At 37.1% G+C, this 26,814-nt stretch overlaps 2 protein-coding genes across 4 annotated transcripts in view; one reads left to right on the top strand and one right to left on the bottom strand.

Moving 5' to 3' along the window:
- bmp1b (bone morphogenetic protein 1b) overlaps positions 1-12,109 on the top strand; it is a 32,355-nt gene extending 20,246 nt beyond the window's left edge. The window contains exons 8-20 of one of the 2 annotated variants that reach the window (XM_082157839.1): positions 140-255; positions 945-1,047; positions 1,187-1,303; positions 2,550-2,695; positions 3,989-4,184; positions 4,263-4,388; positions 7,472-7,632; positions 9,504-9,684; positions 10,032-10,157; positions 10,942-11,069; positions 11,187-11,400; positions 11,479-11,729; positions 11,806-12,109. In XM_082157839.1, the coding sequence (XP_082013965.1) occupies positions 140-255; positions 945-1,047; positions 1,187-1,303; positions 2,550-2,695; positions 3,989-4,184; positions 4,263-4,388; positions 7,472-7,632; positions 9,504-9,684; positions 10,032-10,157; positions 10,942-11,069; positions 11,187-11,400; positions 11,479-11,729; positions 11,806-11,940 (2,000 nt within the window). In that variant the 3' untranslated portion in view covers positions 11,941-12,109. Of the gene's footprint in view, positions 1-139; positions 256-944; positions 1,048-1,186; positions 1,304-2,549; positions 2,696-3,988; positions 4,185-4,262; positions 4,389-7,468; positions 7,633-9,503; positions 9,685-10,031; positions 10,158-10,941; positions 11,070-11,186; positions 11,401-11,478; positions 11,730-11,805 lie in introns of both variants that reach the window. The other variant, XM_082157838.1, reaches the window with a different exon arrangement.
- A 1,842-nt stretch (positions 12,110-13,951) lies between these two features.
- trim69 (tripartite motif containing 69) lies at positions 13,952-20,179 on the bottom strand. 2 transcript variants are annotated; one of them, XM_082157853.1, is made up of 6 exons: positions 19,322-20,179; positions 19,142-19,237; positions 17,539-17,772; positions 16,701-16,723; positions 16,481-16,599; positions 13,952-15,735 (listed from the first exon to the last, which is right to left on the bottom strand). In XM_082157853.1, exons 1-6 carry the CDS (start codon positions 19,841-19,843, stop codon positions 15,191-15,193), a joined length of 1,539 nt encoding a protein of 512 aa, XP_082013979.1. In that variant the 5' UTR covers positions 19,844-20,179; the 3' UTR covers positions 13,952-15,190. The 2 variants fall into 2 exon arrangements, with proteins under 2 accessions (XP_082013979.1, XP_082013980.1); XM_082157854.1 differs by having other exon boundaries at positions 16,481-16,596; positions 19,322-20,158.
- Between the last annotated feature and the right edge of the window lie 6,635 nt (positions 20,180-26,814).

Below are 26,814 nucleotides of genomic sequence, written 5' to 3'. Positions count from 1 at the left end.
TTCAAAATAAAAGCATGACCCATAAAACTGACCTTACCATCTGCAAAACTCCTACTGATTTCCAATAAGAGGATCCGGTTTCAGGGTCAATCATCTGTGAGTTTCTCTCAATGTGGTTTTGACTGTGGTTTGTGCACAGGATGTGGTGAGAGCCTTCAGGACAGCACTGGAAACTTCTCCTCCCCTGGGTTCCCTAACGGATACGCTGCATATATTCACTGTATATGGAGGATATCGGTCACACCTGGGGAAAAGGTAGAAGAACTTCACATAGAATAGACATTTTTCATTATTTTTATTTCTACTTTGCATTACACGCAAAACACAATCACATAAATAAAGAAAATAAAAAAATATTTATTAACTTGTTTTTAAACAGCTTTGGGAAAGCATTTATATCTAAACTTATAATATACACCACCGTTCAAAGGTTTGGGGTCAGTGAAATTGTTTTTAATTCTGCAAGTTGATCAAGAGTGACAGTTAAAACATTAATAATGTTATAATATTTTTAAAAAATATTCTATTTCAGTATAATGCTTGTTGAACTTTGTATGCTTTAAAGTATCTTGGAAAAAAGTATCACAATTTCCTCAAATATTAAGCAGCACAACTGTTTTCAACATAACAATCAGATATGTTTTTTTAGCAGCAAATCGGCATATTAGAACGATTTCTGAAGGATCATGTGACACAGAAGACTGGAGTAATAAATTACATTTTAAAATGTATTCAAATAGGAAACAATTATTTTAAATTGTTAAAATATTTCACAATATGAATGTTTTTACTGTATTTTTTAATCAAGTAAATGCAGCCTTGATAAAAACATTTAAAGACATTGCAAGAATCTTACAGACCTCAAACTTGTCAATGGTAGTATAAATAACCGTCTTCTGACTCCCAACTTCTCTCTTTTGTCTGTATTTCTTTCTCTTTGTTAGATCGTTCTTAATTTTACCTCAATGGATCTGTACAGAAGTCACTTGTGCTGGTACGACCATGTGGAGATCCGTGATGGATACTGGAGAAAAGCACCTTTGAAAGGTTCTCATATTTATTAAGATCATTATTAGATGTGTTTTAATGGCTTTAGGATTATTGGAAAGAAACATTAAATAATTCAATCAACCCTGTCCATGACATTTTGGCATCACCTTTTAATCAAGTGGTTATTTTGCTTCAGGCCGTTTCTGTGGAGACCAGCTACCCGAGGCCATCGTCTCCACTGAGAGTCGACTGTGGATTGAATTCCGCAGCAGCAGTAATTGGGTGGGGAAAGGCTTCTCTGCTGTTTATGAAGGTATAAGTCCGCTGACTATTAGTCTCAAATCTCAAGTTTAGTTTATTTATAGAGCCCTTTCCACGACAAAGTAGACCAAAGGGCTGTACAGTTAATAGCTGTCTACAGAGAATAGCAAATAATAATAAAACGGAACACAAGACAACAGTCAATAGTAACAAAAACAAACAAAAATAACAAAAAGCAGCAAGGAAAAGACATAACATACACACAAAACATAAACTTCCAAAATTGATATTTTTTAATCTCGATTGAAAGCACATTTGTTTTCTATGGCTTTCAATTCTTGAAATTTAAGGTGCAGATCTAATGTCAGGTGGAAGGGTATTCCACAGTCTTGGACAACAGAAAAAGCCCAAGCTTTAAAAAAGAGTTTTAGGAATTGCGAGAAGTAAACAATTAAGTTATCGTTGAGGTCTACATGAATTAAATTAGTAATATATTCTTCTTTAATATATTACCAAAACTGGGATAATATGCTATTTTTGTAGTGTTTGTGAGGAGCCTTGCAGCCGCATTCTGGACCAATTGCAACTTTGAAATAAGAGATTGACTTGCTCCCAAATAAACTGCATTGCAATAATCCAAGCGGGAGGAAATAAATGCATGAATCACTGTCTCAAGATCAGCAGCAAACAAAAAAGTTTTCATTTTTGGAATAGTCCTTAACTGATTTCTTTTTTTCTTTTTTTTACCACACCCTTTATCTGATCAGCGAATGTTAAGGATGAGTAAAAAATTACACCCAAATTCCTTATCTTGGGCCGCACAATTATTGACCATGGACCCAAAACATCTGTTAAGTTTCTGTCAACTTGATTTGGCCCAAAAATGATAACTTCAGATTTAGTCGCGTTTAACTGGAGATGATTTTGTTCTAACCATCACTTCACCTCCTCAAGACATACTGTAATAACAAAGATGAATGAGGAGTTGATCATCCAGATTTAATGGGCAAGTAAATCTGAATGTCATCAGCATAAAGATGATACGACATACCGTGTCTTTTAAAGACAAGACCTAAGGGCAACAAAAATAAACAAAACAAAATAGGCCCCAAAATGGAGCCTTGAGTAACTCCACAGTCAATATGAACTACAGAAGAAGAAAAATCCCCAATCCTTACTTGAAAAAGACCTTTCCTTCAAATAAGAGGAAAACCATTTTAAGACCATTAGCTGAGAATCTCATCTGCCCATCTGAACAGATGTAGTGTTAATGTGTGATGTCCTATCCATGGTTTCAGCTATTTGCGGAGGTGAAGTGAGAAGAGACAGTGGACAGATCGAGTCACCCAATTACCCTGATGACTATCGGCCTAATAAAGTTTGCACATGGAAGATCAACGTATCCCAGGGGTTTCATGTGGGCCTCATCTTCCAGTCGTTTGAGGTAGGGTACTTGAGTCTTGCTTTTTTTGTTTGTTATTGTCATGCAGTATTCTACAACTAGCCTCAGACAGCACTGTAACAGTGTCTGAAACCACAAAAATATCAAATATCAAGATGGGTCCTTCTCAGGATATGCTGTAATTTGTGCACCATGTGTCCCTATGATTATTACTAATATAAATATCAGCCATGTCTCTATCGTATTTCACTTTATATACAACAAATATTATATTATATATTGCTACACTGTTTTTAATAATGCTTGTTTTTGTGAACATTTTGATTATTCCTTATTTTTCTCGCATTAATCTGTTCAAAAATAAACCAAGTCTAATTCTAAATGATTAATATAGAAGCAGTATCTATTACATTTTAGCATACACTTTAGCATACTTTAAAAAGAATACCTATTATATACCTTAAAAGAATATGCTTAAGTGCAAACGTAGCATTGTGTAATATTAGTTAAAATTTATATTAAATGCAATTAGCTGAACTTTGTTTTCAGTGTTTTTTGACCCACTTAAATAGGATTAAATTACATCTTTATACAGTACGTATTATCATAATTACTTCTATTGTCCTTGAAATATGGTTAGTGTACTGCTGAATGTACTACTTATGTAAACTAAAATATACTTTAATGTAATTTCTACTAAAACTTCTATGTCATGTATTTAAATATATTTGTAATGAAGTTGCAATTTAGTATGTTTAAAATATATTAATTTTATATGTAATATCGAATAACACACTTGTTAAAATTATAACAAAGTATTTAACATATACTTTAGTATGTTAGTCGACACATTAAAATGATTCAAAATGGACTATGTACTTTTAATTTGACATTTTTACAAAGTGCATTGTTTTAAAAGTGCACTTAAGAGTGTTATGAAATATAGTATTAAAATGTACTTTTTTCATTATTATATTTGCAAGTAGCCTTCAGTTTTATAAAAATATACTTTATATATTTTAAGATTTGAAGTACACAATGCAAGCACATTCAGTACAATTAAGCGCACTTTTTCACAAGTGTAATTATGGAGGAAAGTACAGAGAGAACTAGACTGGGAAATGTCATAAAATGTTAAAGCCATTGAGTAGAAAATACAACATAAATCCATGAAATGTCTGTGATTTACTGCGGCTTGAGCTTGTTGGCATGGCATCACAAGTGCTTATTAGCAGTATGACAGTCTGAAGCATTCTTGTGTTGTTCCTCATTGACTTTTCATAGGTAACATTTCTATTACGATCCTTTCCTCATGAGCTGCTCTTTCACACTCAGATTGAGAAACATGACAACTGTGCTTATGACTTCCTGGAAGTGCGAGACGGTGATTCTGAGACCAGTCCTCTACTGGGCCGTTTCTGTGGCTACGAAAAGCCAGATGATGTCAAAAGCAGCTCTAACCAGCTGTGGATGAAGTTTGTATCTGATGGTTCTGTGAACAAAGCTGGGTTTGCGGCTAATTTCTTTAAAGGTGACACTCCTAAATTGCATACTGACCTCTTTACCTACTTTTGTGACCTTCTGACCTTGAACTTTGCTTGTAATGCAGAGATTGACGAATGCTCCAGGCCTGATAAAGGTCACTGTGAGCAGCGCTGTGTCAACACCCTGGGCAGCTACCACTGCGCCTGCGACCCTGGTTACGAGCTCGCCCCGGACCACCGAAGCTGCGCAGGTGATACCAATTACCTGCTCATGAAAAACGCACAGCAATGTGCTGAATACCCTAGTTATATCTACTAACCTCACATTTAAGCAGAAGTCTTAGTCATTTAGAGATGCACCGATGTATCGGCCAACAACCGGTATCGGCCGATAAAAGCAATTATTTTCACTATCGGCCATCGGTTGTTTAAAAACAGCCGATGATCAGTGCTGATTATATCCTGGCAATCAAAAGGGTGCGGTAAATCCTGACCGAATGCAGTGTGTGACTGAGACTGTGTGTGAAGAAAATCTCTCGTGTTGAGTTAGTTAAGGCAAGATAATGCGACAATAACGCATTAACAGCTAAAAACGGCTACATATAAGCAGGCTCTATTTGTCCCTATGAATCACCCGTAGATCAAGCCAGCGTTGCCAGATCTGCAGTTTTTCCCTATACTAAACATTATTTTAGCGCGCCTCTCACCCAATAATAGTAAATAGCTCTGTGCCTTGTTACTTCTAAAAAGAAACAAAGTGTCATCTTTCAAATTCTGTCCATTTTATCACGAAATAAAAAAAATAAATGACGTTTTGACACTCTTAAATGTGACGTGACAGATCACTGTAGCGCCTCAGTTCAAGCATGAGTGCGAGTCTATTCTTCCACTTTAATACAAATTATATCTGGAAAAACATGCATGAATATCAGAAGGTAAGTTGATAGTTACAGTACAACTTACCGAAATCCGTATCATGTCTCATGTAATCACTCAATCAGTGTTTCAACCGTGAAAAGATGTCAATAAAACTTGCTTGTGAAGCTTGAAACTTTCTTGTGAAGCTTGCGAACAATATCACTTAATGTTGCATTTACCTCAGGAAAGTCATCCGTTTGTTAGTTAGCTTTAAAAAACAACAACTATTTTTTTTAACTTTATTTTAAAACATATTTACTGTTAATTATTTATGTTTGAATACATTTTCCTTCAATAAATTTGCCATGAAGAGAAGTGCTTATGAAAACTACCTTATATGTGTAACTGAGTTGTATACAAACATTTCAGCTTTTATTTGAGTGTAAATATTATATCTGGAAATAAATAGCAGTTGAATATAATAGCTCTGTTGTTAATTTTAACCTCAAATATTATAGTGTACCAAATGAGAGGGTTCTCTGTTTGCAGCATTATTTGGGAGATATTTTTTTATCCATAAGAAAAAACAAACTATCGGCATCAGCATCGGGCAATATCATCCTGAATAATCGGCTATTGGTATCGGCTCAGAAATTTAATATCGGTGCATCTCTAGTTACTTTTCTTCTATATGAGAAACAGTGCTGGATTGATTACTTACAAATGGTAGTCAGTTACTGATTCCAGTTACTGTTTATCACATTGATTTGAATAGGATAATCTAATAGCAAGTGTTTTTTGCTAGTTTCAGCCCGACGCAGTTATTATTTCATCGCCCTGTGCCAAGTTGTTTAAATAGCAAAGATTAATATTGTGTACATAAAGATATGGTGGGATTGTCCCGTAGATGGTCTGCTCGTGTGCTTTAACCTCATGCACGAGCAGATCCGTTTTCTCGCTAGAGATGGCGCGAGCGCAACTGGCTTTTAAACGAATGGGAGATGAGACTTGTTACGCCCAAAACACACCCATTACTCAATAAGAGAATAGGGACAACCCTTTTAGACCATCGCCGGGTGTGCCGACACACCATTTTTTCCCTGTCGTTAAACTAGCAAAAGTGGATTCGGACACGCCCTAAGTGTACTTGCGCCGTCCGCTTAAGACCATGCGCTAAAAATAGGGCCCAAGGTCTTAATCGCTGAAAGATCCCACTCCGTGAACGCACACACAGTCATATCCCATTTAGAAAAGTTACACTCAAACTTTAGCATGATGCAATTAGTCACGAGACACATGAGAGCCAATGCCATTTCAGAATCAAAGCTGATGTAATGCTTCATCTGGCAGAAATTTTAGAACGTGTTCAGGACGGATCGGAGCTTTATGGATGAAGATGCTTAAGAACGCTTTTGGGTCTGTTCCTCACACAAATAAATCGTTTGTCCTCGTTACACTTGGAATAATTGTACTGTTTGAATAAATTGTGCTGTAGATGTATCTGCCTGTTATATCCTGTGTTTTATATTATATATATACTGTATATATATATATATATATATATATATATATATATATATATATATATGGTAGGGGGTTGGGTTACGTGCTCAAAAATGTCTAAAAAGTAAGTTGAGAGTGAGAATGTGCTGGTTCTACCTGTTATTCTCAGGCCTTTGTAAACTAAACAGACTGTGAAATCAGGCCTGAAGTGGTTCCCTTTCAACAAATAGCCATAACTGATCAGGAAAACCAGTGTGGTAATTATATATCCGGTAAAAAGGGACCATTTCATTCACTGCTCTCCAATCAGGCTTTGAGGGTTGGGAAGTGGGAACCTACTTTTCATTATATCAGTTTGTCTGATTTTAACTGCAGTCATTGTACTGGGAAATTAGAACATGTCTAACTGAAGTGGGGTGACCTGAGGCATGAATAGGAGAAATCATGGGGCTTGAGATTTGCTGTTACTTTTCCAAGTGATCAGACTTTTTCGGATTCGTCATTCGGTGGCTCTGAATTGTCAAAACACCTCTCAAAATGCTTGCTATAAAATTGTTTTATTATGACGGACAAAAGATTTGGAGGCAGTGTGTAAACGTGATTGACACAACCGTGAGGTCGTATTTATTTTTTACCGTGCAAAAATTTCACACGAGAATTTGGTATACATGGACTATTTGCATCTAAAAGCCATAATGTGTATTCATACAATTTGTTTATTGATGCTTGCATTCAGGTTGCTTTAGATCTTTGACCAGCTTTGATGTTGCTGGCAATGGAAAAGATTAATCATTTTAGTTGTTGAAAGCAGGAAAATTTCTTCTGAAAGCCTTCAAAGGCATGCTTGTTTGGCTAGCCAGAACATTTGTGTTTAACATTCTGGGTCATGTGTATCTCTTTGCATGTTGGCTTGCCTCAAAGTCTAAGTCAATCAAGCCAACATAATAATGACTCCTCTATCTGATCCCAGCAGCAGCCTGTGGAGGATTTATCTCCAAACTCAATGGCTCCTTCACTAGTCCAGGATGGCCGCAGGAATACCCGCCCAACAAGAACTGCGTGTGGCAGCTCATTGCACCTGTGCAGTACCGCATCACGCTCCTTTTTGACACTTTTGAGACTGAGGGGAACGATGTAAGTTGACTTCAAAGGAGCCGGAGAAACTTTTCTCTATTTACGGATATGACGAGACTAGGGCTACCCCCGACTAAAGATGTTTCTAGTTGACTAGTAGTCGTTCATTTAAGCCATTAGTCAACTAATTGCACGTTTATATTAATTTAAATATAAATAAATATATACTAGGGCCGAATATATAGCCTATTCTGCGCTCAAGCGGATGCATAAAGTTTGCCACGAAGCACCAGCAAAAGTATTGATTATGGATGTGTCAGAAAAAATAGCAAGGAGACATTAATTATTTATCAACTCTTTCCCTACCAGCATGTTTTTTTTTTTTTTTTTTTTTTTTTAAGTTGCCAGCCACCGCCAGCATTTTTGCTCATTTTTACAAAAGTTTCATGGCCCCCAGAATATTTGATTGTTTGAATATCTGAACATGCAATTTATCAAAAGAAAGAAAACCTGTTTTATCCTAGCTTCCTGCATTCTTTTTTTTATCAACACTTGAATGTCGGTAAGTTTCATTAAAAAAAAGCAACATTTTGAGCAAAAAGCTGAGAAAATCACGTTTTTGTCAAAGACTTTGTCCAGATGGGATTCAGAACGATGATCAAAACACAGATGAAGTAGATCGAGTCTATCAACACCCCTAATGCTTGCACAGTCCTATAGCTCGTCCTGGGTCGACATTTCATTCAGTAACATTAGGCAGTTTTGATTTATCTGCTGTTTAATGTTGATGATTGCGTTATTTTACATATGCATATGATTACATATGATGTTGCTTGTTTTATGGGATTCAGAGAGGTCAGGAGATTCAGTACTCTTTCAGAAGATGTGTAATAGCGCCCTTACCATATAACAGTAAAAACACGGATTGCCGTAAATTTCCATCAATGGCGGGGAAAGAGTTAATAAACTAGTGATTTCTGAGGCAGTGTCGGCTGCAAAGTTGTGGATGGTCGCCATCTCTGCAGTAAACCCTTATGAAAAAGAAGTATACTTCAAGTTCATTTTATGAAGTATACTTAAAGTATACTTAAAAATATACTTGAACATAACTTATGTAGTAAGTATACTAATATCAATGTGTACTTGTTGTAAACTAAGTGTACTATTTCAATACTGCTTGGGACTAAATTGGCCCACTTTTAGTATATAAAAGTATACATTTAAGTGTACTATAAGTGTAACAGTAGTAAACTTTAAGTACACAACTAGGTTTCTCATTTGTAATGCATCTGTACTACAAATGAACTTATAAGTATACTAGTAGTTTACTATTTTAATACAAGTAGTACAGTTTTTAGTTTATGAAAGTACACACTGAAGTGTACTCTCAGTAAACTACTAGTTTAGTAGTTTATACTGCAAGTATACTTGTAACATAACATTATACTTATTACTATTTATATATTATTTTTGCACTTGCAGTATACTACTTTGTTCAAATGTAGATATAATTTTTTATCCTTGAAAAATACCTTTAACTGTACTTTAATTTTAAAAACATTTTATTAGCTTCATGCATCCTTTTTTAATCAACACTTGAATGTCGGTAAGTTTCATAAAGAAAGGCAACATTTTAAACAAAAAAGTTGAGAAAATCAAATTTTTGTCAAAGACTACGCCTTGTTCAAGCAGCCACTTCCGCTGTTGACGTACGTACGTAATTTCCAGAGAAAACCATCCTGACAGGTCTAAAATATAAACACATGTAATAGGTTCACCATGAATCAGGGTAAGACAAAAAGACGTTTTGGAAGAAGGATTGATTATCTATGAACTATTTGTTTATTTAAATGTTGTTCATTTTGAGCAAGCACAAAAAAAGTTATTAAAAAAATGTGAAATCTATTCATTGGTTGTCTGACTGTTTACAGGTTTGTAAATATGATTATGTTGAGGTACACAGTGGTTTGTCCACTGACGCCAAGCTTCATGGGAAGTTCTGTGGCACAGAGAAACCAGAGGCGATCACGTCCCAGCTCAACAGTATGCGTGTTGAGTTCAAATCAGACAACACTGTGTCCAAGAGAGGCTTCAAAGCTCAGTTCTTTTCTGGTGAGCATGAGAATTGATGATTTGCGTTTGTCTTGTCAGCTAACGAACAATAGAAATGAGTTTCAGACAGTCTTGACTTTCTTTTCTGACTCTTAACTCTTCAACTCTTTTGACTCTTTTGTACTGAACCCAGAATTTATGTCAAGCTGTCCTTCAGTTTGTAAATGCATACATTTACAGTAATGTACTTACAATGAATGTCTGTGGTGAAATACAGAACTGTCAAGTTTCCTTTAATAGCCTTCATGAATGTTGTAGACTCGTCTTTCACTGATATTTATAATTGGGTGTATTGTGTCAATCAACAAACTACAGGATAAACTACAGTTCCTCTTTTTCTCTGGCAGACATGGATGAGTGTTCTAGGGAGAATGGAGGTTGCCAGCACGAGTGTGTTAACACGTTTGGGAGCTACAGCTGTCAGTGTCGCAGTGGCTTTGTGTTGCACACCAATAAACATGACTGCAAAGAAGGTTTGTCTTTACATCACGTTACCAATCAGTCTTGTATTAGAGGCATTCATTTGGCTGGAGGCATTGATTTGGCATAAACTGGACAAAACTAAGCACTTCAAAGCTCTGTATTCTTTTTGAACTCATACAGATGCAGAGATGAATGTTTTTTTGTGAAGGGCTGTTTCGTTATTGCTCCAAGGCTGCCCTGAGTACACACAAAAAAAGAAAAAAAAAAACATTTTATTTATTTATTTATTTATTTCCCTGTTGGGTAGTAACTGATTAAATGGGTAATCTGGGTTACGTAATCAGATTCCCCAAAAAATGATACCTGTAAGTAGATTATTGATTACATGATTACTTAATATTCTCAAAATGGCAGTAAATTATTCATAATTTATTGATTCTCACTAATTCTTCTTTTCTGTCTTTTAACTTGTCCTTTCTAAAACAGCCTAATGCCTATGTATGTGTGGGAAACCCTGTCGTTATGTAATGTTTAATGAACTTTATTTTGTTGATGTCAAATTTTCAACAAAAAAAAAAGTCTGTATTGTTATCACTTTAGTACAAGATTATCCATTTTAAATCTATCTGATAAACAAAGGTCAAAAGCAATTTAAAAGTATTCAAAGAGTAGTTTGGTTATATTACCAAAAATGTGTAATGTAACAGATTATGTTATTATTAACTATTCAAACAAGATATAATTTTATTAAGCTTACAGAAAATATTTTCTATGCATCCTTTCCTTAGTTGAGGATTCACAACGATCATCTTTGTCCTGGTTTTGTGTTTTTAGTGGGCTGTGATCAAGCCATTACCAGTGTGTCCGGTATCATCACCAGTCCAAACTGGCCTGATAAATATCCCAGCAAGAAGGCCTGCACATGGACCCTCTCCACCACCCCAGGCCACCGCATTAAACTTGTACTTGCATCATTCGGCCTGACAAAATGAGTGGTTAAAGATACAGTATACACTAGTAAACCATTTCACCAGCTCTGTTTGTGTGGCGATTAATCCGAATTGTATTCTCTCCCATAGGCTTTTGAAGAGATTGACATGGAGGCTCATCAGGAGTGTACATACGACCACTTGGAGATATATGACGGCCAAAATGGCAGAGCGACCAGTTTTGGACGCTTTTGTGGGAGCAAAAAGCCATCGCCAGTCATTTCCAGTGGTAACACCATGTTCCTGCGGTTCTCCTCGGATAACTCGGTCCAGAAAAGGGGTTTTAAGGTCTCTCATTCAGCAGGTATTTCTTTCTCTGAATGGTCCTGAGGTTCTCCATGAACGTTTGATTTTGGCTACCGATAATCGTCCTTGTTCTCAGAGTGTGGTGGTAGTCTGAAGGCGGAGATAAAGACCAAGGATCTGTATTCCCACGCTCAGTTTGGTGACAACAACTATCCCGGAGCTTCAGACTGCCAGTGGGTGATCTCAGCGGAGAAGGGCTATGGGGTGGAGCTCATCTTCCACACCTTTGAGATTGAGGAGGAAGCTGACTGTGGCTATGATTACATGGAGCTGTTTGATGGCGCTGATGTCAAAGTGCCCAGGCTGGGACGCTACTGTGGGTCTGGGGTAAGCTTGAGATTTTTGTTAAGCCAGCATAAGCACACACATCTATACATTTATGTCTCAATTTGATCCTTTATAGCCACCAGAGGAGATATATTCAGCTGGTGATGCCATTGTCATCAAATTTCACTCGGACGACACCATCAACAAGAAAGGTTTCCATGTTCGCTACAGAAGCACCAAGTTCCAGGACACCCTGCACTCTAGTAAGTGAGTTCTTCATGACAGAAGAGCTCCTGTACACCTGTATTATTGAAGCCACCCGAGGCCTCTTGCTCCCTCCCCTCCAGACTGCAAAGAGGAAGTCCTAATGGTGCCAACCTCATATGTAGCCTTTCAGCTATAAAAAGCAGAGATAACAAGCTTGATGTTGGGAAATGGCACATTTTTTTTGTCGTACTTCAAAGGATCCATTGAAAAATCTATAGGAAATGGAACATCAGACTGGCAGATATTATTAGTATGAAGAGCTTTGTTGACTGCAAGTCAAGGAGGAAGGATGAATTGGATTCAAAATGTCCCTGATGCACTTTAGCCTCCCAGAGATCTCGCCCATTCCTTGAAGGCTAGCATCTTAAAGACTTTTAGATGTTTCTTTTATTATAAAAATAAAAAATAAAATGTTTTATTGCCACACATCTGGGTAATTGAGTTTGGAAATGTATAAAATATCATTCAATCATACTTACAAGGATTATATTTTTTTGTAAAAAAAAATAATAATAAAAAAATTCTAGCACTATTCCTTACATGAGAGTTGTACATGATTATTCAGACTTCTAAACTTAAATTATATTAGTAGAAATAGATCTAGTGCAACTTTACCCACTCACAAATTGCAAGGAATAAAGTAAAGCAACAATGAAGAAGGATCCAGATAATTCAGCAACACTTGTGTATTAAAGAATACCAACACGTTTCGGCTTGAGAGCCTTCCCTTAGACTTAAATTGTTTGGCATTTGAAATTGTCCATCTGAAGCAAAGAACTGTAAGACAATGTGACTAATAAACAATGTGAGATGACTAAAGGTTTTTTATTGCTTTTTTGCCTTTGTGTATGAAATGAGCTAGGAGCATCAGTGAGTAGCCTAGTATTTGAGTTAACAACCTTTACCAGGAATCATGATCTTTTGAAACTAGGCTACTAGGTAAGTATTATAGCCTGTCTGCAGTGAGCCAACTTGACAAAAAAATAAAAAACATACTGTAGAAAAAGGCAATTTCATGCTCAATATAGCACGGCCTCAAGTGCATTTGTTGCATTTATGGGACGTTTAATACATAAAAAAATATTAATGACGATTTTGAATTGTGAATAATTTTTTTTCCTTTTTTTTTTCAGTAAACATCATTAAATGCTTTGCTTCCGCTGGAAGATAGTCCCTCGTAGTCGCGACTCGCACAACAGCAATTTCTGTTTTTCTATATGGGCTACGCAGTGTAGGCCTACTTCATAATCATATCGTACATTTTAGCACAGCTGAAATGCTGTGTTTGTTTCATCAACCAGATCCGGAACTAGGCTACCTTAAAAACAATATAAGTCTAGTTTTAGAAATTTCTTCTCATTCTTTTCAAACTGACGTGTATAGGCTGATTATTTAACGCCGTATGCCACATTTCGAGTTTTTCCACCCTGTAATTATAGGTTTTTTATTACCACATGTATAACGTTAAATATAGCTAATTCTTGACTTGTCCAAGTAGGACCCCACAGAGCAAAATAAAAGAGATCAAATTGCATTGCAAGTTTAAAGGACTTCATGACTCATGCCACTTGTTGTTTAAGTCATTGTGACTTGTAATAATTATAAAGGTGGAAATCATGAGCTTTAGTGTAGGCCTAATTATGTTTAATAGCTGCTCCCAGAAAACTAGACAGAGTCAGCGTGGACAATACGCTTTTCCATTTCTGTGTCGGCTTAACGCTGGGGTGTCCAATCCTGTTCCTGCAGGGCCATTGTCCTGCAAAATTTAGCTCAAATCCCAATTAAATACACCCGAACCAGCTAATCAAGGTCTTAATAGGCATACTAGAAACTTACAGGCAGGTCAAGCTGGAGCTAAACTCTGCAGGACAGATAAAGTTTTTACACCCCTGGCTTAACGTAAAAAGAGTACAATTACACCTCCTTGTGGTTAGTAAAGGTAATTGCATTGATCGTATAAAGTAACTTGGCGGGAAAGAAAGATGTTTACCAGACAGTAAAAATGAAGCAACGCACTTTGTTGATGGTTTTTAATGAATTTCTTCCAGAGATTGTACATGTTTGTATTTATAAAAAAAGATACAATCATTAGGCTTGTAGATTTTAGACTATAACTAGAGTGCACATTATCATACGACTGTAGGCTATACCCTAATGTGTTTTTTTTTTTTTTTTTTTATTCACATCTGTATAGTTTCTTTTTTTCAGAAGGATATGTAGGACCATGTTTCTTTATGCATAGAAGCCTAGTTTTAAGCTGATATAAGTGGCATTCGCACTGGCTACACTATCCTGTACTGACTCTGTTTTGCTGTTTACAGCATTGAGCTGTTACATTAAAGGCTGCAGATAGGGGAAATAGCTTAATAGTCCATTTTCATGCTTTTAATGTCCTTCAGAAAAGAATCTGTCACTGGTTAAATATATACTGTAATATACTAAAAACGTTTTGATGATATGTTGTTTGCAAAAATAGTTTTTAGTCAAAATATACAGATAATTTTGAATGAATGTCGATGGATAAAAATGTTTTTTGTTCTCAGATGGGTGTAGTTACTGCATCTACCAGCAGGGGCTGACTGGACCATCCTGACCAGCCAAATCTTCACTCACCCCTTTGTTTATAAAATCTAGAGTAAATGAACATGTGTATATACAAAGGCAGTGATGTCTATCTGTCAGGGTATCTTACGCGTGCGTGGTAGTCGAAAATAAAATAGCTTACTGCAGCATTAAAGTGAGAAAGGGTTTATAACCATTTTCTAAAGATTTGGTTTCATTTTACATGTGCCTCCACTAACCCACTGTAATGTTGACATAAATGCTTTTGCAAAATATGGTGTCATAAAAATAAAAAATAAATAATAATAATATATATCGTGGAAATTGTAATTCGCTTCCCTTATTTAAAAAAACTTAAAATATCCAGGTCCAGCCTAGTGTTTATATATAGAAAAGAAATGAAGATTTCAGATGCAAAAGCCTCTAAATGCCATCTGAAATTTTCTTATAGAATGATCATTTTTATCAAGCTTGTGTATTTAAGTTCAGTAATTTCACTTAAATGACAATTAATAGGTAATCTTCATTGCCATTTAAGTGAAATTATTGAATTTAAATATACGAGTTTGATCAAAATTATAAGAACATTTCAGATGGCATTTAGAGGCTTTTGCATCTGAACTCTTCAAATATTAATATTATGAAATATAAAATAATAAAGCATGTAAAATAGGAATATTAAAACCCAAAATTCAGATTTTAGGTAGGAACACCTTAAGAGGTTCATTTTCATGCACTTTATCCAGGAACCCTAGGTTAAAGTAAGGGTAGAGGGTCTCAGTGAAGGTGTCCTTGAAGGTGTAGAGGTGTGTCATGTTCTCAGCATCGTAGAAGGACACCAGCCCTCTTTTATAGTCCAGATACACGCCGATTCTCGCCAGTGGCTCTTCCAAGGCCAGTAATGTTGGTGGAGACGTCCCAGCCATGTATTGAACTCCATACGACAGTGAGAGCGTCCAGAAGCCGTTGGCCGGCATGGTATTGATGACGCCCTTTCTCGTGACGGATTCGCGAGCGACTCCTACGGTCCACACGGTGCTGCTGTACACCTCCACCTCCCAGTAGTGGCGGCCTTTAGTGAACCCTTGACTGCCCATGAGAGACAGGGCGGCATTGAAGCGCTGTGGGTTGTCCTGCACCGTGATGTTGAAGGTCTGGTAGCGCACACAGGTGAGTGAAGATGTAAGACTGAGCCAGGGGTTGGCTGTTTTGGAGTTAAATGTGATGGCTGAGGGAACTAGAACAATGTAATAGAGAATTGTTAGTTCATGATATAGTAATTGGTTAAATGTAATCAAATAAGTCTTAACTGCATTTACTGATTCTAGATTGTAGTCTATTGGAATCATTGGTGCCCCCTTGACTTGGTTTCAATCTTATGTTACGGGTCATACTTGATTTGTAAAGTTGAAGCAGTTTAGATCAAAGCCTTAGTACATCAATACTGGTGTTCCGCAGGGCTCAGTTTTGGGTCCTTTTTTTTATTTATTATTGATATTTTACCCCTTGGTAATATTTTTAGGAAATTTGGTATTAAATTCCACTGCTATGCCGATGACACCCAACTTTACCTACCTGGTTTACATACAAATTTCTTAAACTTAGAAGTAAAAATGAAACTCTTCTTGTCGGTTCAAAAATCAATCTGGCCAAATCTAAATGTTCCTCTGTGAATATTGATAATTTGATTTCTGGTGTCTGTTTCTAATCAGGTTAAAAATGTGGGTGTCATCTTTGACTTTGACAGTACTTTATCATTCGAAGCACATATGTCATTGTCAGTGTCATTCGCTCTGCATATTTCCACATACGTAAAATTACTCGACTTCGTCAAGAATTCGTTAATAATTGTAATAATGATTATTTGTTGTTTAATGTTGATAGTTTAATTGTGTTTCTAAGGTGTCCTTGAGTGTCATGTAAGGCGTCCATAAATGAAATGTATAATAATAATACTATTTCTTTAAGGACAATTCCCAAACCTGGATAGATGCTTCCCTTCAGTGACTTCCACACTCTGTACTGCAGCGGCCCGGCGAAGCGGCCCTCACACAGGCTGGGCGGTGTCAGTGCCTGCCTCTCGAACTTCGGTGGCTGCCTGCTTGAAACAACAAAAGCCCAGACACAAAAACAATTCAAGCACTTCCTCATGAAAATATTAGTGAACACATTAAATGTAACAGATCCACAGAGGTCGCTAACCTTTGAAGCAGGCCCTTTATACTCTGCAAAAAAGACAGGAAAAGGGAGATTGATGAAATTGGCTCAGTTCGAGAGGCAGGGGCAGAAGTTTTCCACATGAGATCAGTGTTTGAAACTAAGCTTCATCTGCGACTCTGGAAAATCCCCTTGTGCTGCACTAATGGCATTATCTTCCTATTGCAAGGGTGAGATCATTAGATTGTTTCCTGTGTTGACCCAACCCAAGTGATGTCCCACAAAACTTTTTGTAACAGTAAACTATTGAAATGATAATGTAGGATAAGATAAATAAATGATATATATATATACATTTTAATGTATGTTACATGTATTATTTAATATTTTTAAATTGTTTACTCATTTAGTAGGCTATTATATGTGTGTGTGTGTGTGTATGTATATATATATATATATATATATATATATATATATATATATATATATATATATATATACATACATATAAAATTATAATACTATAATTAAACTAGATAATACTGTATATAAATATGTAATAAATATATAAAACTATAAAAAAAATGGATCTCAATGGATCCGAATCAATTTATTTTGTGTTATGCAATTAAAATGGCCTATCTTTAAAGGGTCGTTTGCACAGCGAATCACTGACAGCATGGGATTCTACTCTACTGCAGGATCCAACTGTATCTGGCAGCGAATCACACACAAGCCTCACTGTCTGCACACCCATTGCCAATGCCAAGCGTATGACACACTCCAATTTCGATTCTAATCATCACCACCTCCCACTAAAAATAAATGTCTTTGGTGCTGCAAATATCTGTGAGTGTGAACGTGTGGCTGACTGTGCACTCACCCTGAGTAGCGTGTAAGGATCCTGTTCACTGAGTTTGTCCTCGATATCATTCATAGCTCTGCGCAGACGGGATATCTCCACACTGAGCAGGGCCTTGTGCTCGTCCAGCCTTATCAGCTCCCGACGCTCCTCCGTCTTCAGCTTCACCTGCAGGAGTTTCTCTTCCTGGTACAGGAACTGGTGGAGCTCGCTGAACTGTGCCTCGATTCTCTGCTTCAGATCTGCAGTGTGCTCCTGCGTTCGAAAGCAGTCACATTTGAGGTAATGTTTTCCCTCAGAGTGGAAGTCAACTCACGCTTGCGTGAACCATTTATTTGATTGAAAATGGTATCGAATGTTTTGAAATTGACTGGATCATGAAAAGTGGGCATTGTAGTGCAGCCAGAATGGGTTTCTTCCATTTTCCCCTTAAAGGAATATTCACTAAAAAAATTACAATTCTGTCATCATTTTGTCTTCAATTTCTTTCTTCTGCTGAACACAAAAGAAGATATTTTGAAGAGTGTCGGTAACCAGACAGTTGATGGACCCCATTGACTTCCATAGTTCAGCAGAAGAAAGAAACTCATACAGGTTTGGAACAACTTGATGGTGAGTAAATAATGACAGAATTTTCATTTTTGGGTGAACTATCCCTTTAAGACCTAGCAAAAGAAATGGTTCACTTAAAAATGAAAATTCGGTCATAATTTACTCACTATCAAGTTGTTTCAAACCTGTATGAGTTTCTTTCTTCTGCTGAGCACAGTAGATACAGATCTACTGTGATCTAGATAAAGATATTTTGAAGAATGTCGATAACAAAACAGTTGTTGACAACATAAAGTACCATGGAAGTCATATACCGTCAACTATTTGGTTCACCCTCGTTCCCAGACTGCGCTCTTTAAAATAAACGTACCAAAAAGGAGGTTTTCACAGTGATGCCATTGTAAAACCATTTTTGGTTCCTCAAAAAAACTTTATTTGAAGAGTTTTTAAAGAAACATTTTTTTTTTCTTAGTGTGAAGAACATTGTAGCCTATCTGAAGAACTCTTTTCCACTATAAACCTTCTTCTTTTGTGTTTGGAATTATGTGAAGTTGAGTAAAGGGTGGCAGACTTGTCATTTTGTGTGAACTATCCTTTTAAGAAAGTAACTTTGAATTCATGTTTATTTAAATGTACTATTTACTTACTATTAACTGGAATTTAGATGAGGTGCAGGGTTATGTGGTCAACTACAAAGATCGTAATAATTAGAAAATAAAATGTGTTACTTGAAATTAAATTAATGTTAACTAAAATACAATATAAAAATGTCAGAAATTCTAATTTTCATCATACGTAATATACAAAAAAATTAATAAAACGGAAATAGAACAGAAAACATATAAAATTTACAAAAACAACAACATTACAAGGAAAATGGAAAATATAAAAATAAATAAAACTAATTTGAAAAAACTAAACAAAACAAAATAAAAAATATATACATATATAGGCTATTAATAGAAACTGTACCAGTATCTCAATGATACTAAAATAACACTGATCAGGTTAGGTTTAGGAATCATTGCCAATGCTTTACTGAAGAGTGTGCATGAGATTGTGTGATTCTTACCTTCAGTTTCTTCACCTCCTCTTCAGTCTCTCTCTCACACTCTAGAGCAGTGTTGAGCTCTTTTTGAAGGGCAGTTGCAGAAGTGGTTAGAGAAGTCTATTCAACACAAAAAACAATGACTTATTTTCTGCTGAGCTGAAGAGGTTACAAAATAAGAGACAAACTGTCTTTGATTCTTACCCGATATCTCTTCTGTGCATCTTGCACGCACACCAGCGTATGAGCCCGGTGGTCCTGAGAGATCCCGCACACCAGACACACCAGCTCCTGGTCTTCCTCACAATAGAGTTTCAGCTCTTCTCTGTGTCGGCTGCAAACTGGGGTTTTAGGAACCGTGTCGGCCGACATCCCAGTCAGCCGACCCCCACTTTCCTCGATCCCCTGGCAGTAGCTCTCCACGATGTTGGCCACAATGCGGTTGGGTCGGTAGCTCTGGCCAGGGAAGACTTTCCGGCATTGAGGACAGGAACCAGACCCGCATTGGCCTTTCCCGCGAGGGCCGTTCCAGTAACTGGAAATACAGGCCTCGCAGAAAGTGTGGTCGCAGGGCAAGGAAACCGGGTGCTTGAACAGGTCCAGGCAGATGGAGCAGGTGAGGTCCCTGCTCAGGCGCTGCGCAGAGCTCTTGGACACTCGAGGACTGAGCTCAGCCCTCAGCTTTTGCTTGTCCATTTTGTCCTGTGTGGGAAGATTGTTGGACATCTAGTCTGTTGTCTGTGGTCTTCAGTGCTGTTCTTCTCTTGTCTCTTCCCTGCCTGCTCTCTCCGAGCTCTGGCCCTGTCTTTCCTGTTGACTGTGAGACAGGATAGGGGGAGCTGAGGGGGCGGCTCTTGTCTCAGGCTTGATCCTGCCGAAAGTTGGCTGGAGTTGCACGTCCCCTCTGCTTTCCTTCAACATGACGTCAGACCTACAGCCAGGAAACCAAGAGCCTAGAGCCCAAGGACTGTTTATTTTTGGAGAAAGGCCCTTTAGATTGGTCTTATGAAATCTTGTATAAGAAACTTTATTGCACACATACAGTAACGTGGTATTTATCCAAAACATTTTAATCCCCTCCATGTGACTGTGCATATGTCAGCACAAAAAGCTTTGTGAGTAAAACCAGATGTGTCCTACTTTTTTCCCACTCTTTCTTTTCAAAACTCACATAAAGGATATAAGCATATTTAACAATGCATTTTCAGATGCATCATATTTATCAGTTTTCTCTTTCATCAAATTAGTTTTGCATTTATTTTATTACTTTATTTAATTTTTAAATAGAAAAGCTAATTTTCTGATGCATCATTATATTTATTAAAGTTTTGTCGCACAATTTCCATCCAATGACTTTTTAATAATTTATTTTATTTCTGAATAGAAAAGCTAATCTTCTCATATATACAAAATTATATTTATCAAACATTTGTCTCACAACTTCCACCCAATTACTTTTTAAAATATTATTTTATGTATTTTATTTCCACCTGAATAACTACATTCTCTGTGCTTTGTAAGTGCTGTTGTGTTTTCCTGCATCGCACATCTCCATCCTCAGTAAAACAATATATATTTTTCTCTCCTGATTGACAAATAAATGCATATCTCCATGCATTATGGTAAGAGAAACAATAACAAAATGGTCATTTAATATTATTTCGATTACACTTTATTTTGAGGTGTTCTAGTTATAGTGTAATTACACATTTAAGTGATATTAAAGCTGCAGTAGGTAACTTTTGTAAAAATTTATTTTTTACATATTTGTTAAAACTGCCATTATGTCCTGACAGTAGACTATGAGACAGATAATCTGTGAAAAAACCAAGCTCCTCTGGCTCCTCCCAGTGGTCCTATTGCCATTTGCAGAAATACACCGCTCCCGGTCAGAAACAACCAATCAGAGCCAGGAGGAGTGTCTTAGCAGTGTCAATCAAACTCGTGTACGCGCTGATCACCCCCCTCTCTCGCACAGCGCGTACAGTCGTTCAAAATCAAGATAGCCGGTGTGCCGCAGCTGTGCTAATGGCGGACAAAAAAACAAATCTGCCAATTTCTCGAGTGGCACCTGCTCATACAACAAAGACAGGTAAACGGAAAAAGACCGAGGACGATAAACAAACCCGTCGGAGCCCATTGACTCAATGTCAAACCTCTAGCTGCATAACATACAGATAAAATGTCACGCACTGTGCAAAGCAACAATTGAAACCTGCTAATTCATTGGCTTGTCATGTTGCTGAAATAATGTACTAGCAAACCTTATTTAGCATTACACATCGCTAGAATAATTACTTACATACTGTAAAGTTACCGTGATATTATCTTGCTAGCTATTTATAACTTATAGAAAGAGTGCAACGTTATGAAGTTACATTACATGTATTGCAAAATACGTAATAATTTGAGGACCAAGTTTGTAGTCAAAGTATGGGCAGGCCATAATCAATGTAAAGCATATTGTTGATGTTTCGTCCCTACCAGTGAATGTGCGATAACTGTTTATCCGCCGTCATCAGTGGCCCTGCATGTTTACTAGCCTGCGCGTTCACGGCAGGCTGCGTTGTGGGGGAGGAGCTGTGGAGGGAGGGCTGTAGCGCAGCAGAGAGTAAGGGGGAGTGACCTGTAAGCTGTGCTTGTTCAAATTTTCAGGCCAAGTCAACGTTTTCTAAAAACTCCCTACTGCAGCTTTAATTAACAACATGTACTTACTATATAATTAGGGCTAGGGTTGGAGTTTGTTTAGGGTTAGTTGCTGTTATTATGCATAATTTACTGTTATTACTACAGGAAGTACATGTAACAAGGACACTGTATAATAAAGTCTTACCAAGTTTTTAAAGTTAGCGTTTGAGGAAGACTGCTGAGACAGTTGTTTATCCTGTTGAAAGTGTCGATGTGGTCTGCACATGCCTGCATGCTTATGTTAGTGTATCTCAAGGGACTGCAAGCCGAAAAGAAAGAGCTGTGTTTTAACTCTCTCCTCATGTTCCCCTGGACCACTCGGCCTCCGCTTCCTTCCTGTTCGTTCAGTATTGTTAAAATTCAGTTCCATATATCCTGCGCCTCTTCCAAATCCTTCTGATAGAAAAAAAAGATGGAGCTACAGCTATAATTTAATGCAGAGGAGAATAGCAAAACGGATGTTTGAATAAACATAGATATAGCTGTGGTGTGTCCCTTGGGAAACACAAAGTTGAAGTCTTGAGGGCTCAGAGTGACTCAGAAATGGGTTTTAGGTCAACTCTGCCGTGGTGGTATCTCAATCTTTATAGGAAACTTGGCAGTCACGATAGGGGCTTTTAAATCAGACACTCTTTTACAGTTGTTTACTAGCATTGGGAAATTCCACCCCACTTTAGCTGGGTGGGTTTAAGAGTTTTGGGGCTGAAGTGGGAGCAAGAGAAACACACACTAGGAACCAGCTGGTAAGCCCTGCGGTTGAGGATTCGGCCTGCAAAGACGGCAGTGAGTGAACATTCCTGCACATGCAGACTCATGTGAGTTTCAGTGCATGAGTCATTTGATCCCATTCCACAAACATCATGCACACCTGAAACGATGCTCTAATATCCCAGACTCTGTATTTGTTTGAACATGCTATGGAGGAATGCTTATACACACATTCGAGGTCATGCTATACATTGCTGGCAGTAATTCATGCAGGAAACTGCAAAAGAATAGCTGTCCTGACATGTCCCACAGTAGTGGCAGTGATCTATTTTTTTATAATTATTATACAGTACATGCACTTTTATGATTCCCTGGCCTGGTTTCACAGACTGGGCTTAGATTAAGCCATTAGGCCTTAGTTCAATTAGGACATTATAGCTTTTATACGCATGCCTTAGAAAAACATTACTGATTTGCTTCTTGAGACAAAACAATAATACTGACATATTTTAAGATATTATGTCAGTGCAAATTGCTTTCAGTTAAAACACCTCAAACATGCATTTTAGTCTGGGACTAGGCCTAAGCCTGAGGCCTGTTTCAGAAAGGAGGTTAAGTGAAAACTTGAGTATGTTAACCCTGAAATGAGGGAAACTGGGTTTTCCATTTCAGAATGGAAGTAGGCCTATGTCAAACCCGAGAAAGCAGCTTAAGTCAAGGCTGTTTCTGAAAGAGAGGTAACTTATTCTCTGAGTCAGTTACCATGGTAAATTACACTGTGAACCTAACCTGGGGCCTCATGTACAAAGACTTGCGTTGAATTCATACTAAAACATTGCATACGGACAAAGCTGTAAATGTGCATACGCACAAAAAAACCCAGATGTATGAATCTCTGCGTACGAAGGATCCCACGCATATTCTCTTTGTACATCCCAGTTAATGTAAAATTGAGCGCACATGCACGAGCACAACGCCCCACCCAGTCTCCTCCCTTAATTAAATTAATTTAAATATGGTAATGAGTCCACTTTGGCAAAAGAAAACAGTAAGAAAATGGCGGCAAGAAACGAAACTTTACAGAAAGTGAATTGGAGGTGCTACTATCGGAGGTAGAAACGGAAAAAAAAATTTTTTATTTGGAACTTTGTCCTCCGGAATTAATAACAAAAGGAAAAAATATGAGTGGGAGAGTTTGGCTGATGCCGGTGGGATCTGAAAGTCGCACTGTAGAGTAGACTGAGTACAGTTGAGACACTTTTTGCGTTTTGATTTTCCACACAAGAATAGACACTGAAAAGAAGTGAATTTCCACATGACACGCCACATGACATTTCATTAGCTTGTAGACTAAGATATTATCAATCAATAATACCCACAAGTAGTTTATATTTTCCACAATTAGATCATAAAAATAAGGTGCTTTTTGTCTCAACTTTGTCTCAACTGTACCAATATGTGGTACAGTTGAGACAGTGCATGGTACAGTTGAGACACCCATTTTTAATGATGTAAAGGTAACTAACCATTCATTGTAAATATAAAAAATAAAGACAAATAAAGAAAATAACAATTGGGCAACATTTTTTTTATTCATCCATTTATATTCATTCATTTTATTTAAATTAGCACTGGTTAAAATGTATAAAGTAGGAACAAGATATTTAACAATATTTATTAATAATACACAGTTTAAATATCACAAATATCTAATTTTATTTTAATTTGCGTCCTATGCTGGCTAATTACGATGTTTAACCTGTTATCATAACACTGAACAACTAAACAGTGTGTTTCCTAATAGAACTCTATCGGGGGTACAGTAGATATGTGTCTCAACAATCCCCCGCTGGCCACCTCGCACATTTCTCTAGATTTTGCAATTACCTTGCATGACACAGTACCATGAAATATGTCAGTTTTTAGGGCACAGAATAACATTTGTGGTGATACCAGTTATGTTTAACAGTCATATAGGGATAATAAGCTATTCATTGTGGAGAGTGCATGGTGAAGTGAACGTCATATCTTAGAAAAAAAAAAAATGTCCCCGATATCTTCGGATCGGAGATGCGTCCGTTGTTCAAATTTCCCACGATCAAAGAGGACACTAATACGCACGTGACAGCAAAAATCACAACTTGTGCTTGCTGCGAACGCAAGTTATTTAAGGTGTCTCAACTGTACACATGTCTCAACTGTACACAGTCTACCCTAAATGACCTTAAAAAGAAATGGTCTGATATAAAGGTGGACATTAAACCAAAGCTGTCATTGCCATAGACTAAGGGTTGTATCAGTTTGCATATGCTTTTATATGTTCTTACTTAATTGCATAATTGATAGAATATTCCCATAATGCTCGTGTGACAATATATGTCAATTATTTTATAAATTGCAAATTAATAGCAATGCTTCCCACAGGTGGTGGTGCGATAGACTTGTAGAACAATTCGTTGTGTAATGTTTGTAACTTCACTTCATTGCCTGTGGAGGAACGCACATTCTCGCGTTAATTTCACTGTTAGTACATACGACCGTGAGCGTGAAAGCTGGCGTACGCAAAGTTTTTGTGCGTACGCAAGATTGATACATGAGGCCCCTGGTCTGGAGTTTCTTTCAGTCTCCTCCCTCTTTTTAAAGCGTAAGCGTTGTTTAAATACTTCATTCATTCATTCATTCACGCTGCAAAAAATACTTCTTACCCCATTGGCAGATAATTTGCACAAAAAAAAAAAATGCACTTACATTTTTTAAATGTTCCCCTTTGGAAGCAAGACTAAATAGCCCGCCTTATGCTATTTTTCTCATGAAAGTGCATCTTGATATAAGAATCTTTAGATATTTTGACTGGACACAACAAAAATACCAAGTAAGAGTAATACTACGTTTTTTGCAGTGCATGTCATTCATTGCGCATATTTTCATCATGCAGACACCGTCAAAGGGACAAAAATGGCATGGCATTTTATACAGGATCCTGTAGATGAGGAGGCTACATTAATTCGTAGGGAGTTACATTTATGTTGGGAGAGGACATTGGATTTTGTTATATCCACATGCATATTTATTTGAGCAGTACCATTTTTAAATGGTAGTTTTCTATAAAACATCTGGATCTATGCTCGAGCACATTAGTAAGGCCGCTGAATGCAGAGCGGTAAGGAAAGTGTGCCTTGCTCTCGTGCTGTTTCTTAGAATGTTTGTGTTGTTTGTTTCCTGGGAACAATCCTGTGAGAGCCAACAGAGGGGTTTCACATGATTGCAGGCCAGTAGTGTAAACCGCTTTAAATGAGATAATCTGATAAATGACATTCACTTGATAACATCTTGCATCTTGTACTTAGGAAGTAACCTAGTAATAATTAGAATTTCCTTTCGGATTTCCTGTGTGGTTGGATACACACATATTCCCATCATTGCACCCTCCAGAAGTGAAAGAGATTACTGTATGGAATGGAAGGATGCCAGACGGAAGGATATTCCGAGATATATGCCGTAACCACCAACACAGCTGTTAAATAAACACAAATTATTCGTAGTTTTTTTATTTTTTTATTATTATTTTGATTTCCTACAAATACAAAAGCAATAACAGATATTTTTTCTACTCTTTTTGCTCTTTCATTATTTTATGGGTTTCGTAGATCAACAATACACACACACACACACACACACACACACACACACACACACACACACACACACACACACACACACACACACACACACACACACACACACACACACACACAGACAAAACCTTTCGTCTAACATCTCAACATCTTAAATATCTTTAATGCAAAACAGAACTGCAAGGCAAACAAATCGGCTCAAATGAACAATTGACGTTGGAATTGGCGCCCTCTTGTGGCCAATAGCTGCAATTCACATTTCAGTTTTCCAGATTTAATCATTTTTGACAGATTATATGTGTATATTTATATATAATATACTTCATTTATCTGCGGGAGCATTCAATTCAGATGATAACTAACCAAATAAATAAATAGGGCCTAAATGTTACACATGCACCCACATATTCATGTTATACTCATGTTATTTGTAGGATTTTTATTTTATTTCAGTCTTTTTTGTTCTTAAGTTCTGTCTTCAAATTTCCTATCAGTAACTAAACATTCTCAAAAAAAGAAGAACATTTCAAGAGTTACTGGTTTGACAAAGAACCAGCTCACGCAACAAATCAAATGCGTATGAAATGACGCCCTCTTGTGGTCAGTGGCTGCAGTTCCGTCCGTGTTCAAGGAGGAGTCAAGCGTCAGAGGAAATGACGAAGGCAA

Source organism: Leuciscus leuciscus (assembly GCF_965113295.1).
Source record: "Leuciscus leuciscus genome assembly, chromosome: 24".
In the NCBI taxonomy this organism is placed as follows: domain Eukaryota; kingdom Metazoa; phylum Chordata; class Actinopteri; order Cypriniformes; family Leuciscidae; genus Leuciscus; species Leuciscus leuciscus.
Note: the sequence above shows the minus strand (reverse complement) of the source record. Positions and strands in the feature narration are given on the sequence as shown.

Excerpts from the sequence above, each read along its gene's own strand:
- trim69 (XM_082157853.1), bottom strand. The coding sequence starts at position 19,843 with ATGTCCAACAATCTTCCCACACAGGACAAAATGGACAAGCAAAAGCTG. Across the intron at positions 19,238-19,321 it reads ATGCACAGAAGAGATATCGG|ACTTCTCTAACCACTTCTGC; the intron begins GTAAGAATCAAA and ends TGTGTTGAATAG. Across the intron at positions 16,600-16,700 it reads ATAAAGGGCCTGCTTCAAAG|CAGGCAGCCACCGAAGTTCG; the intron begins GTTAGCGACCTC and ends TGTTGTTTCAAG.